This window comes from Petromyzon marinus, unplaced genomic scaffold (genome assembly GCF_048934315.1).
Source record: "Petromyzon marinus isolate PM22_M1 ecotype Great Lakes invasive population unplaced genomic scaffold, UKy_Petmar_22M1.pri1.0 PM_G_Scaffold_17, whole genome shotgun sequence".
Classification (NCBI taxonomy): Eukaryota; Metazoa; Chordata; class Hyperoartia; order Petromyzontiformes; family Petromyzontidae; genus Petromyzon; species Petromyzon marinus.
In genome coordinates, this window is record NW_027422728.1 from 3,620,899 (window position 1) to 3,635,659 (window position 14,761).

The window sequence follows — 14,761 nt, forward strand, 5'->3', positions numbered from 1 at the left end:
TGAGGGATTAGCTTGTGACTGGTCACAGGAATGGCTATGTTAAAGTCAAAACCTACACATCCACAGAAGCAACTAGTAATTTAGCATTAAACAGCTAAGGGATTAGCTTGTGACTGGTCACAGAAATAGATGTTAAAGCTAAGGCCTACACATCCACAGAGCTTCAATGAACGCTGTCAAGATTCGTAGCGACTTTTAGCTGGTTGGGAGAGGTGAGACATCTTGACAAAGGGGTTAGCTTGTGCAAATAGCTGAGGGATTAGCTTTTGACTGGTCACAGGAATGGCTATGTTAAAGTCAAAACCTACACATCCACAGAAGCAACTAGTAATTTAGCATTGAAATAGCTAAGGGATTAGCTTGTGACTGGTCACAGAAATAGATGTTAAAGTAAAGGCCTACACATCCACAGAGCTTCAATGAACACTGTTAAGATTCGTAGCGACTTTAAGCTGGTTGGGAGAAGTGAGGCACCTTGACAAAGGTGTTTACATATCAAATAGCTGAGGGATTAGCTTGTGACTGGTCACAGGAATGGCTATGTTAAAGTCAAAACCTACACATCCACAGAGGCAACTAGTAATTTAGCATTGAAATAGCTAAGGGATTAGCTTGTGACTGGTCACAGAAATAGATGTTAAAGTAAAGGCCTACACATCCACAGAGCTTCAATGAACGCTGTTAAGATTCGTAGCGACTTTTAAGCTGATTGGGAGAAGTGAGGCACCTTGACAAAGGGGTTTACATATCAAATAGCTGAGGGATTAGCTTGTGCGTGTGTGTGTGTGTGTACGTGTGTGTAGCTTGTGACTGGTCACGGAAATGGCTATGTTAAAGTCAACAGCATTAATTGATCAGACCAAACAGTTCTCATTGAAACCCTCTGCTGCCAGACCACCAAGATTATATGGCCTCCCAAAGATACACAAAGAGGATACACTCCTTCTTCTTTGGTTCTTTCGGTAAAGTCACGTATAATGAGAATAAAATAATAAATTGATAAAATAAAATAACACAATAATTTTTTCACGACGTTTCGGCCACAACACAAGCGGCCTTCATCAGGTGAAGGGACGAAACTGTCTGGAGGACAGCGCTGGAGTGAAAAAAGCCACGCTCAGATCGCGACCTTTAAGCTGTGTGAGAAGAAACAAAGCGCCTTGACAAAAGAATTAGCATAGAATTTAGCATTGAAATGGCTGAGTGATTAGCTTGTGACTGGTCACAGAAATGGCTATGTTAAAGTTAAAGCATACATATCTGCAGAGGCACCCCTTGACAAAGGAATTAGCATAGAATTTAGCATTGAAATAGCTAAGTTAAAGCATACACATCCGCAGAGGCACCCCTTGACAAAGGAATTAGCATAGATTTTTTTTAGCATTGAAATAGCTGAGTGATTAGCTAGTAACTGGTCACAGAAATAGCTATGTTAAAGTCAGAGCATACACATTCACAGAGGCACCTAGTACAAATCAAACAGGAGAATTTAGCATTGAAATAACTAGGCGAATTTAGCATTGAAATAACTGAGTGATTAGCTTGTGACTGGTCACAGAAATGGCTATGTTGAAGTCAAGGCCTACACATCTGAGCTATTCACAGTAACTGGGTATACACTACAATATATAATGAATACTATATAGTGAACCAATAAAAAAAAACTAAAATATATATTACCTCAATGTTATCAATAAACTCTATATATTCTCCAATCAGCTAAGCTACCAACAATAAGTCGTCATATATCACAATGCTATATGGTGAAAAAATGGGTGGATTCTTACCCTCAACTTTAGCAACATGGATAGCTACGGGCCCCGTTCAGACGGACGAGTTCATCTATGGTCGGAACAGAGGAGAGGGAGAGAGACAGCTGCGAGGCGCTGTTATACTCCATGTTGTAAACCATACCATTAACAGTGGTGTGAGAGGAATTAAGAGTCAATGCTGGCGAAAGAGCTGCGGTCTGAAGGTCATCGTAAAATACAATTAATTAAGAACGGAAATGGTTTAAAACATCTTTCCAATGGTTACTAAGCCAGAATCCATCTTCTCGGTTGAAATTGTCTCTGTGCTTGTATATGTGAATGGCCTCATGAACGAATCTCTCATGGTAGCCGGTTGGTTTGCAAAGAACCTCCGTCTTGGAGAAGTCAATGTCATGTGAGCCCACTGAATTATAACAGTGATCTGCCACGGCAGAGGAGTTCGTTCTCCCGTGTTTCAAGTCTGCTTTATGTTCGCGGATGCGGTCCGAGATATGTCGTTTGGTTTCTCCAATGTAGCTACTACCACAGAGGTACTTTAGTTTGTAAACGCCCGGGTACTGTATGTCTGGAACAGCATCTTTTACAGATGGAACTAAATCATGGATTTTATGTACTGTGTTGAATCGGACCTGGATCTTGTGAGTTTTGATGTGGTGTCCTTGTTCACCAAAGTCCCGGTACCTGACACCATCGCTATCATTGAAGACACGGTTCATCAAGGACTGCATACTGATGTACCCCCCCTGGTGAGACATTGCTTGACCAACACATACTTCACCTGGAATGGAACTTTCTACAAACAAACTAAGGGCACCCCAATGGGCTCCCCCCTATCTCCGGTTGTAGCCAACGTATTCATGGAAAAATTTGAAACTGACGCCATCCAGACTGCCACTCTACGCCCGACCTTATGGAAGAGGTACGTGGATGACACTTTTGTCATCTGGCCACATGGCCAGCCTGCTCTAGACCAATTCCGCGACCACATCAATTCCATACACCCAGCCATCAGATTTACCATGGAGGTCGAAAAAGATGGCAAACTACCCTTTTTGGATGTCTTAATTAATAGGAGACATGATGGTTCAATGAGCCACTCTGTCTACAGGAAAGCTACCCATACAGATGCTTACTTGAAACCAGATTCCCACCACCATCCATCCCAGAAGAACTCCCTCATCAAGACTCTATACCATAGAGCCCAATGCATTTCCGACCAGGAACACATTACCAGTGAACTCAAGCACGTACACCAGGCTCTCAGGGCTAATGGTTACTCCGACTACACAATCCGCAAAGCCATCACTCCAGTCATGAAGAAGGATCCTCTTGTGGAGGCATTCAAAACCATCACCTTACCCTACATTGCAGGGGTCACTAAAAAGATCTCCAAAATCCTGAATAAACACAAGATCCAGGTCCGATTCAACACAGTACATAAAATCCGTGATCTAGTTCCATCTGTAAAAGATGCTGTTCCAGACATACAGTACCCGGGCGTTTACAAACTAAAGTGCCTCTGTGGTAATAGCTACATTGGAGAAACCAAACGACATATCTCGGACCGCATCCGCGAACATAAAGCAGACTTGAAACACGGTAGAACGAACTCCTCTGCCGTGGCAGATCACTGTTATAATTCAGTGGGCTCACATGACATTGACTTCTCCAAGACGGAGGTTCTTTGCAAACCAACCGGCTACCATGACAGATTCGTTCATGAGGCCATTCACATATACAAGCACAGAGACAATTTCAACCGAGAAGATGGATTCTGGCTTAGTAACCATTGGAAAGATGTTTTAAACCATTTCCGTTCTTAATTAATAGTTTTTTACGATGACCTTCAGACCGCAGCTCTTTCGCTGACATTGACTTTTAATACCTCTCACACCACGGTTAATGGTATGGTTTACAACATGGAGTATAACAGCGCCTCGCAGCTGTCTCTCTCCCCCTCCTCTGTTCCGACCATGGATGAACTCGTCCGTCTGAACGGGGCCCGTAGCTATCCATGTTGCTAAAGTTGAGGGTAAGAATCCACCCATTTTTTTCGCCATATAGCATTGTGATATATAACGACTTATTGTTGGTAGCTTAGCTGATTGGAGAATATATAGAGTTTATTGATAACATTGAGGTAATTTATATTTTAGTTTTTTATTGGTTCACTATGTAGTATTCATTATATATTGAAGTGTATACCCAGTTACTGTTAATAGCTCAGATGTGTAGGCCTTGACTTCAACATAGCCATTTCTGTGACCAGTCACAAGCTAATCACTCAGTTATTTCAATGCTAAATTCGCCTAGTTATTTCAATGCTAAATTCTCCTGTTTGATTTGTACTAGGTGCCTCTGTGAATGTGTATGCTCTGACTTTAACATAGCTATTTCTGTGACCAGTTACAAGCTACTCCCTCAGCTATTTAAATGCTAAATTCTATGCTAATTCCTTTGTCAAGGGGTGCCTCTGCGGATGTGTATGCTTTAACTTAGCTATTTCAATGCTAAATTCTATGCTAATTCCTTTGTAAAGGGGTGCCTCTGCGGATGTGTATGCTTTAACTTTAACATAGCCATTTCTGTGACCAGTCACAAGCTAATCACTCAGCCATTTCAATGCTAAATTCTATGCTAATTCTTTTGTCAAGGCGCTTTGTGAATTCTCACACAGCTTAAAGGTCGCGATCTGAGCGTGGCTTTTTTCACTCCAGCGCTGTCCTCCAGACAGTCTCGTCCCTTCACCTGATGAAGGCCACCTGTGTTGTGGCTGAAACGTCGTGAGAATATTATTGTGTTATTTTATTTTATCAATTTATTATTTTATTCTCATTCTACGTGACTTTACCGAAAGAACCAAAGAAGATGAATCCTTGCAGTCACGAAAGCTTTAAATCGAAAGATACACCCCTTCGTCCCATCGTCTCTACTATCAACTCCCCCACCTATAAACTGGCACATTTTCTTTCTGATATACTACGACCTTTCATTGGAAAAACCACCTCTGCGGTACTAAATTCCACTGACTTGGTATCGATAATCAAAGGCATTTCCCTGTCCCCAGACGACCTGCTTGTCAGTTTTGATGTGGTGTCCTTGTTCACCAAAGTTCCGGTACCTGACACCATCGCTATCATTGAAGACCTGGTTCATCAAGGACTGCACACTGCTGTACCCCCCCTGGTGAGACATTGCTTAACCAACGCATACTTCACCTGGAATGGAACTTTCTACAAACAAACTGAGGGCACCCCAATGGGCTCCCCCCTATCTCCGGTTGTAGCCAACGTCTTCATGGGAAAATTCGAAACTGACTTCATCCAGACTGCCACTCTACGCCCGACCTTATGGAAGAGGTACGTGGATGACACTTTTGTCATCTGGCCACATGGCCAGCCTGCTCTAGACCAATTCCGCGACCACATCAATTCCATACACCCAGCCATCAGATTTACCATGGAGGTCGAAAAGATGGCAAACTACCCTTTTTGGATGTCTTAATTAAAAGGAGACCTGATGGTTCAATGAGCCACTCTGTCTACAAGAAAGCTACCCATACAGATGCTTACTTGAAACCGAATTCCCACCACCATCCATCCCAGAAGAACTCCCTCATCAAGACTCTATACCATAGAGCACAATGCATTTCCGACCAGGAACACATTACCAGTGAACTCAAGCACATACACCAGGCTCTCAGAGCTAATGGTTACTCCGACTACACAATCCGCAAAGCCATCACTCCAGTCAGGAAGAAGGATCCTCTTGTGGAGCCACTCAAAACCATCACCTTACCCTACATTGCAGGGGTCACTAAAAATATCTCCAAAAACCTGAATAAACACAAGATCCAGGTCCGATTCAACACAGTACATAAAATCCGTGATCTAGTTCCATCTGTAAAAGATGCTGTTCCAGACATACAGTACCCGGGCGTTTATAAACTAAAGTGCCTCTGTGGTAGTAGCTACATTGGAGAAACCAAACGACATATCTCGGACCGCATCCGCGAACATAAAGCAGACTTGAAACACGGTAGAACGAACTCCTCTGCCGTGGCAGATCACTGTTATAATTCAGTGGGCTCACATGACATTGACTTCTCCAAGACGGAGGTTCTTTACCATGAGAGATTCGTTAATGAGGCCATCCACATATACAAACACAGAGACAATTTCAACCGAGAAGATGGATTCTGGCTTAGTAACCATTGGAAAGATGTTTTAAACCATTTTGGTTCTTAATTAATTATATTTTACGAGGACCTTCAGACCGCAGCTCTTTCGCTGGCACTGACTCTTAATACCTCTCACACCACGGTTAATGGTATGGTTTATAACATGGAGTATAACAGCGCCTCGCAGCTGTTTCTCCCCTCCTTCCTCCTCCACTCCAACCATGGATGGACTCGTCCGTCTGAACGGGGCTCGTAGCTGTCTGTGGTGCTGAAGTGGAAGGTAAGAATCCACCCGTTTTTTCACCATATAACATTGTGATATATCATTGAGGTAGTTTATATTTTAGTTTTTATTGGTTTACTATATGGTATTCATTATATAGTGTAGTGTATACCCAGTTAATGTTAATAGCTCAGCTTATTGAAGAATATATTGAGAACATTTATTATATTGATGTAATTTAGAATTAGGTTTTTCGCATCGGTTTACTGTATGACAGTTGATTTGTTGCAGCCCCCTTTGGCGTCCATGTACGAGGTGCCTCTGTGGATGTGTAGGCTTTGACTTTAACATCTATTTCTGTGACCAGTCGCAAGCTAATCCCTTAGCTATTTCAATGCTAAATTACTAGTTGCCTCTGTGGATGTGTAGGTTTTGACTTTAACATAGCCATTTCCGTGACCAGTCACAAGCTAATCCCTCAGCTATTTGAACAAGCTAACCCCTTTGTCAAGGTGCCTCACCTCTCCCAACCAGCTTAAAAGTCGCTACGAATCTTAACAGCGTTCATTGAAGCTCTGTGGATGTGTAGGCCTTTACTTTAACATCTATTTCTGTGACCAGTCACAAGCTAATCCCTTAGCTATTTCAATGCTAAATTACTAGTTGCCTCTGTGGATGTGTAGGTTTTGACTTTAACATAGCCATTCCTGTGACCAGTCAAAAGCTAATCCCTCAGCTATTTGATATGTAAACACCTTTGTCAAGGTGCCTCAATTCTCCCAACCAGCTTAAAAGTCGCTATGAATCTTAACATCGTTCATTGAAGCTCTGTCGTCCCGACAGTTCTGTACCTTTCACCTGAAGATGGCCGCTTGCGTTGTGGCCGAAACGTCGTGAGAATTTCATTGTGTTATTTTATTATTTTATTCTCATTCTACGTGACTTTACCGAAAGAACCAAAGAAGATGAATCCTTGCAGTCACGAAAGCTTTAAATCGAAATTTAAATCATCGTCGTCGTCGTTGTCATTGTCGTCATTTACATTGACAAACTAATTTCCGTGACGCTTGCCATTGTTGTTGTTTTGATTTAAATCTTTCGTGACTGCAGGGATTCATATTCTTGCTTCTCTCGGTAAAGTCACCACCACGTAGAAGGGAAACAATAAAATAATAAAAATATAAAACAATCAAATTATCACGACGTTTCGACTGCAACACAAGCAATCATCGTCAGGTGTGAAAAACACAGCGAGAACATTCGAAATTTTCTTGCTGTGTTTTCCACACCTGACGATGATTGCTTGTGCTGCAGTCGAAACGTCGTGAGAATTTCATTGTTTTATTTTTAAATTATTTTATTGTTTCCCTTTCTACGTGGTGACTTTACCGAAAGAACCAAGAATATTGTTTCTAGATTTGAAGCTTTCGTGACTGCAAGGATCCATGCTCTTTGGTTCTTTTCGGTAAAGTCACGTAGGTAAAATTAAAAGAACACAAATCACGACGTTTCGGCTACAACACAAGTGGCCTTCATCAGGTGAAGGGACCGTGCTGTCATGAGGACAGCGTTGGAGTGCGGTCCCTTCACCTGATGAAGGCCACTTGTGTTGTGGCCAAAACGTCGTGATTTTTGTTGTTTTATTTTTTACCTACGTGGTGACTTTACCGAATAGAACCAAGAATAATGTTGTTGTTGTTGTTTACTTCCTTGCCCCTCCCCCCGGCACCTCCGACGGCCCCGCGTCTGTCCACGTGCTGCGTCCCCCCGGCGGCGGCGGCGGCGGCGCAGGCAATAGCTCGCAGCTGCTGGCCAAGTCGTCGCTGGCGGAGGGGCTCCACTGGGTGGCGCTGCTCGTCGGGGACTCGGGCACGCCGCCGCTGAGTGCCGTGCGGCAGCTGCAGGTGGCGCTCTGCGCCGCGTGCGACCGCCGCGGCCGCTGCCTCCACGCCAGCGCCGCCAGCGGAGCCGCCAGCGCCGTCTCGGCCATGGTGATCTTACTGGGTCAGCTCCTCACTCACTCACTCCTACTACTCACTCACTCCTCCTCCCTCACTCACTCCTCACTCACTCACTCACTCCTCCTCCTTCACTCACTCCTCACTCACTCACTCCTCCTTCTCCTCCCTCCTCCTCCCCCTCCTCCCTCTCCTCATCCGCCCTCCTCCCGCACCTCATCCTGACCCATGACCCCCGCTCCGACCCCGTGACCCCGGCACCTCATCCTGACCCACGACCCCGCTCCGACCCCGTGACCCTGCCCTGCCCCCACACCTCATCCTGACCCACGACCCCCGCTCCGACCTCGTGACCCCGTGACCCCCGCACAGGCGTTCTAGGCTCCCTTCTCTTGGCGTTGAAACGGCGTCGCCATGGAGACAAAGTGGGCAGGTGGAGCCTCGTGGAGCCGCGCGGAGACGCGGCCACTGACTACACGGAGCAGGGCGGGGGGGAGGAGGACCGGGTGAGGTGGTGACATCACCCACAGTGACATCACCCACAGTGACACCACCCACAGTGACACCACCCACAGTGACACCACCCACAGTGACACCACCCACAGTGATACCACCCACGGTGACACCACCCACGGTGACACCACCCACAGTGACATCACCCACAGTGACACCACCCACAGTGACACCACCCACAGTGACACCACCCACAGTGATATCACCCACAGTGATACCACCCACGGTGACACCACCCACGGTGACACCACCCACGGTGACACCACCCACAGTGACATCACCCACAGTGACATCACCCACAGTGACACCACCCACAGTGACACCACCCACAGTGACATCACCCACAGTGACACCACCCACAGTGACACCTACAACAACAACCGCCATTCACCACTAAGTGGCGGTGATGTCACCACGACGCTTGTGCCAGGCTATGTGCACCCTGAGGCCGCGTGAAGTGTCGAACGCCTGCGGGCAGGATGTCACGGGGCAGACCCAGGTGCCACGGGTCGACTGACTGTGCCAACTTGCTATGCTTTATCCACCCAGCACTCCGCTCATTGTTGTGAGTGTCGCTCCTCCGCCCTCCGTTGTTGTTGGAGGGCGACTGCCTCCAACTGCCCAGTAGCAGCGTCCTTCATGAGCCTCCTCCACAGAGGCCGATCTTGACACCGCTGGTACCAGTCATCGGCAAGTCCACTCATCTCCACGTCCTCCTGTACCACATCACTCTATCCCTTCTCTAGCCCGTGCCGTGCCCGTTTAACCCCCTCGATCCGGCCGAACAAAAGCTGTTTCGGCATGCGGTGGCTGGGCATGCGGGCTACATGACCCAGCCATCGCATTTCAAGGATTTGTGAGCTCCTCACACAAACCATCCTGGTTAAACCCAGGATGGATCGTAGGCAGGCTAGCCTAAATGTTTCTAACCGGCGAAGATGTTCCATTTGGGGGGTCCACGTTTCGCAAGTGTAGAGAAGGAAGGGAATGACCGTGGCCGAGAAGACCTGAAGCTTAGTGCGGAGCGACAGACCAGGTAGCTTCTACACAGCGTTACGCAACCGATGAAAAGATATTGCCGCTCGACTGTGACACAGTGACACCACCCACAGTGACACGGACGATGCGGTGTAATGAGATGGCGTGCGCTGAGACTGTGGTGAGGCTGTGGTGAGGCTGTGGTGAGGCTGCGGTGAGACTGTGGTGAGGCTGTGGTGAGACTGTGGTGAGACTGCGATGAGGCTGTGGTGAGGCCGTGGTGAGACTGTGGTGAGGCTGTGGTGAGACTGTGGTGAGGCTGCGGTGTCTGCACTGCAGGACTACGATGCGACGTTGCTGCGCTTTGAACCACCGCCGTCATCGCCGTCACCGCCGTCACCGCCGTGCGGCGATTGTCCCGGATCACTCTGCCTGGGAGAGACCGTGCTGCCCAGAGACATGGCAGCCTTCATCGGCAAGGTCGGTGCCACCGCCACCATCACAACAACACTCACTTGAACAACATCACCACCATCACACACCGCTCACTTGAACATCATCACACACCACTCACTTGAACATCATCACCACCATCACCATCACACAACACTCACTTGAACCACCACCATCACACAACAACAACAACAACCGCCATTCGCCACTAAGTGGCGGTGACATCACCACGACGCTTGTGCCAGAACATGAGCACCTTGAGGCAACGTGGAGTGTCGAACGCCCGCTGGCAGGAGGTCACGGGGCAGACCCAGGTGCCACGGGTCGACTGACTGAGATGACTGGCTGATGCACCACCTGTGCCCCCTACTGTGCCAACCTGCTGTGCTTTAGCCACCCGGCGCTCCGCTCGTTGTTGTGAGCGTCGCTCCTCCGCCCTCCGTTGTTGTTGGAGGGCGACTACCTCCAACTGCCCAGTAGCGTCCTTCACGAGCCTCTTCCACAGAGGCCGATCTTGACACCGCTGGTACCAGTCATCGGCAAGTCTACTCAGCTCCACGTCCTTCTGTACCACATCACTCCATCTCTTCTCTAGCCGTGCCGCGCCCGTTTAGCCCCCTCGATCCGGCCGAACAAAAGCTGTTTCGGCATGCGGTGGCTGGGCATGCGGGCTACATGACCCAGCCATCGCAGCCTTGCCCGCCGGAGGAGCTCACCGATGGGACCTTGCCCAGATCTTTCAAGAATTTGTGAGCTCCTCACACAATCCAGTCTTGTTAAACCCAGGATGGATTGTAGGCAGGCCAGCCTAAATGTTTCTAACCGGCGAAGATGTCCCATTAGGGGGGTCCACGTTTCGCAAGCGTAGAGAAGGGAGGGAATGACCGTGGCCGAGAAGACCTGAAGCTTAGTGCGGAGCGACAGACCAGGTAGCGTCCACACAGCGTTATGCAACCGATGAACAGGTAGCTGCTCGACTGATTCGGAGTGAGACCTCTGCTGTTAAACTGGAGCCGGTCATAAGCACACTTCCCAGGTATGGGAAACTCTCCAATCTCTCCACAACTGCCCCGTCACCGATTGGGAGTTGTGGGGGTGGAGTGTCCGATGGTACAAAATACCCAGGCAGGTGCTTAGTTTTGGTGGGGCTGATGGTAAGGCCCCATCTCTTAGTGGCACGCTCCAGTCTCAGCAGCAGCGTCTCCAACTCCTCCTTTGAATGAGCAGCTATTACCAAATCATCAGCATACATAACGTGGTTGAGCAATAGGGAGCCATCCCTTGACCGCACCCGGGCATCGATCAGCCTCCCATTATATCTGTACCATATGGAGATTCCCCCGGTACAGCTATTGAAGGCTTCACGAACTACGTGGTCGAAATAGATGTTAAATAATGTGGGAGCCAGAGGACATCCCTGTCGCACCCCAAGGTGTACAGGGAAAGGTTCGAACTCCCGGCCACGTAGTTTTACCCGGGCCCGCTCACCATCATGAAGGTCCTTAATGATTGTGAGCAGAGGGTCAGGTACTCCAAAAGCACGAAGAACAACCCAGAGCCCAGGCCTATTGATGGTATCATAGGCCTTGACCAGGTCAATAAAGCAGAGATGTAGGTCTTGCTGGAATCCCCTACACCTCTGCTGTAGCAGACGGACAGAGAATATGGCATCTGTGCAGGACCGCCCTTTCCTGAAACCGCATTGGGGCTCCGCAAGCCTCTCCTCAGCGTACCTAGCAAGGCGATGTTGAATAATCCTTGCCAGGACCTTTCCCGGCACACTGAGGAGTGAGATGCCCCTGTAGTTGTTACAGTCTGTGCGGTTCCCCTTCTTAAAGAGGGGGACCACCAGGGCATTCTTCCAATCCTGCGGAACCCGTCCAGTGGTCCAGACTGTTGTTATGATGTCATATAGGGCAGTCTGTGCACAAACTCCACCTTCCCTCAGCATTTCGCTTGGGAGATCATCTTTGCCCGTTGCCTTTCCTGGTCTCAGACTCCGGATCGCCCTCATTACTTCCTGAACGGATGGCACTTCAGCCAGCCACTCACAGGGAGTGACTTCTTCCAATATTTGAGGCACCGCAGCCTCAGCAGGGTCATCCTCACTTTGTGCCACGATGTTTTCCTGCCTGAGGGATTTTCCCTCCCCCAGGACCTCACAGAAATGCTCAGCAAATCTGCAAACCTGTTCCTGGGGGTCGGAGATTGGATCACCGTTTTTTCCCGTAATGATGGTAATAGGTGTGGCACTGCAGGTTACTTTTTTGATGGAGTTAAATAGAGATTTGTGATCGCGGGCCACTGAGGCAGACTCCATCTCCTCAGCAACCCGCGACCACCACTCATCCTTGCAGCGCCTCACGGCTCTCCGAACCTCTGAGCGAAGGTTGCGGTAAGCCTTCTCATTCTCTGACGTGGGATTCTGTAGCCGATGACAGTGGGCCTGTCTTTTTTTCTCAACCATCCTGAACACCTCCTCTGTCAGCCAGGGTCTCTGGGGAGGTCCTGACCACGTACCCAAAGCAGACATTGCAGCCGCATGAGTCACAGTTCTAAACCTCGCCTATTTACCCTCGACATCAGGAGGAGTGGGGGACGATGCCAACCCCAGCCGCAGGCGATGATTAAATTCTCGCTTGCAACTTTCATCAGATAACTGAGACCAGGCCACTTTTGGTTGGAATGGGGTCCTGGATGTACACCCACTACCAGAGCGGAAGAATGGGCAGCGCATCTTACAGATGACAAGTCGATGGTCAGAGGGCAGATCAGCTCCACGGTAGGTCCTGGTGTCAAGGACATGGGCTCGCATCCGCTGGTCCGGCACTATGTAGTCCAGCAGATGTTCTTGCTTGGACCCGGCATGCATCCATGATGTTGTGTGGATGCGCCGATGCCGGAACAGCGTGTTGGTAATTACAAGTCCATGGGCTGCACAAAAATCTAGCAGCCTCCTACCGTTGTTATTAAGCTGATCCGGCCTATGCCCTCCAATCACTCCAGGCCAGGTGACAGCATCATGACCAACTCGGGCATTGAAGTCACCCAACAAGATGACTCTATCCCGAGGGGCCACTTTGGCCAGCACCTGTGACAGGAGGCCATAGAAGGCATCTGACTCATCGGCTTTGCCTGCATCCCTCCACGGATGTTCGTCTTCGGTGGGGGCATAAGTAACCACGACCACCAATCCTCGCCTCCGATTGATGGGAAGGCGAGCCCAAAGTAGCCTGGGGTTTTACAGCTTCCCACACCTCACCGCCACGCTCCCACGCCCCCTTCATTTTTTTGTTCAAAATAAGAGCCACACCCTGTTTGGCAGTCTCCTGCCCCGAGTAGAGAACTGTCCACCGCTCATGGTGGCAGGAGCCAGAACCGATACACCGGACCTCCTAAATGCCACAGAGATCCAGGCGGTACCGATCCAGCTCCCGACAGAGGAGTGGTAGCCTCTCCTCCGCAGTGAGCGTTCAAATATTTCACGTGGCCATCCGTAGTGGCTTTTCGTTGTTTCTGGCGGAGCCCCGAGGGTTGAGATTAAATCTCCTGGCTCCGCCAATTGGGGTTTGGCCAGGAAACGTCATAGACGCCTGTCCCCCCGGGGCCTCCGGCACAAGCTTATTTGTTACATATGTAGTGTTGTAAGGATGAGCAGACTTCTTTAGGAGGCACACTCTGTTTATTGTATTATTTCCTTATACAATGCTTAACACACACAGAGGGATATTCGGTCCCCTCACCCGATACCCTAGGGAGGTACAGCCTCCGGACTTGGCAGGACTCACACGTCTACTGCTAACCTCCTTGATACCTAAGGAGGTACAGCCTCCGGACTTGGCGGGACTCACACGTCTATCGCTAACCTCCTTGATACCTAAGGAGGTACAACCTCCGGACGTGGCGGGACTCACACGTCTACCGCTATCCTAGTCCTCCGGCTAGGACCTAGGGGAGGCTATCTGACCCACCGCTGGCCCGGTGGGTCCTGACCACTGGGTATGCCGAGCCTTAGCCCTTAGAAGGGCTGGGAGGCTGGTCCAGGGTCCTAGCTAGGCTTCAGCCTAGTCTTCTGTCTTCGTGCAGGGAGAGAACTCCCCGAGATCCGTTGGGTCACCCGTCTTATACCCCTTCGTGGCCAGGTAGAACCAATCATACATTCCCACGTGGAACCGTCTGATTGGTTCGTACTAAACCCTGGCTACGATCCGTTTCACCTCCACTGACCCCAACCGTTGTACCCAGGGGTAATGCTGCACTGCCCCGGTGGCAATGCAGGTTACGCAACAGCGCGTAGTTAACACCTCTACACATATTTTAAGTCATAGTTTCGCGGTAATTTTTTGAAGGTGGAGGGGTTACCAGCCCCTCTACCCATCCAGAGCCCCTGTTTAGCCCCTGTGGTGGTCACAGACGCCATGAGGGGAGGAACCAATCGGAATTGGTCCTCCCCCCACAGCACTGTCCACGACAGAGTTGCCCGTCCGGCACCGCGAGGAGGTAGGGGGTTGAACACCATCACCACCATCATCACACCACTCACTTGAACATCACCATCACAACACTCACTTGAACATCATCACCATCACACACCACTCACTTGAACACCATCACCACCGTCACACACCACTCACTTGAACACCATCACCACCATCACCACCATCACACACCACTCACTTGAACA

The 14,761-nt window shown here is 49.1% G+C and overlaps 1 protein-coding gene across 1 annotated transcript in view; it reads left to right on the plus strand.

Annotated features, from left to right (window-relative positions):
• Nucleotides 1-14,761, plus strand: part of LOC142911184 (cadherin-2-like) — a 37,133-nt gene that overhangs the window by 21,969 nt on the left and 403 nt on the right. The window contains exons 12-14 of the mRNA XM_076060286.1: nt 7,967-8,179; nt 8,506-8,639; nt 9,964-10,104. Coding sequence (XP_075916401.1) covers nt 7,967-8,179; nt 8,506-8,639; nt 9,964-10,104 — 488 coding nt within the window. The remainder of the gene's footprint in view (nt 1-7,966; nt 8,180-8,505; nt 8,640-9,963; nt 10,105-14,761) is intronic.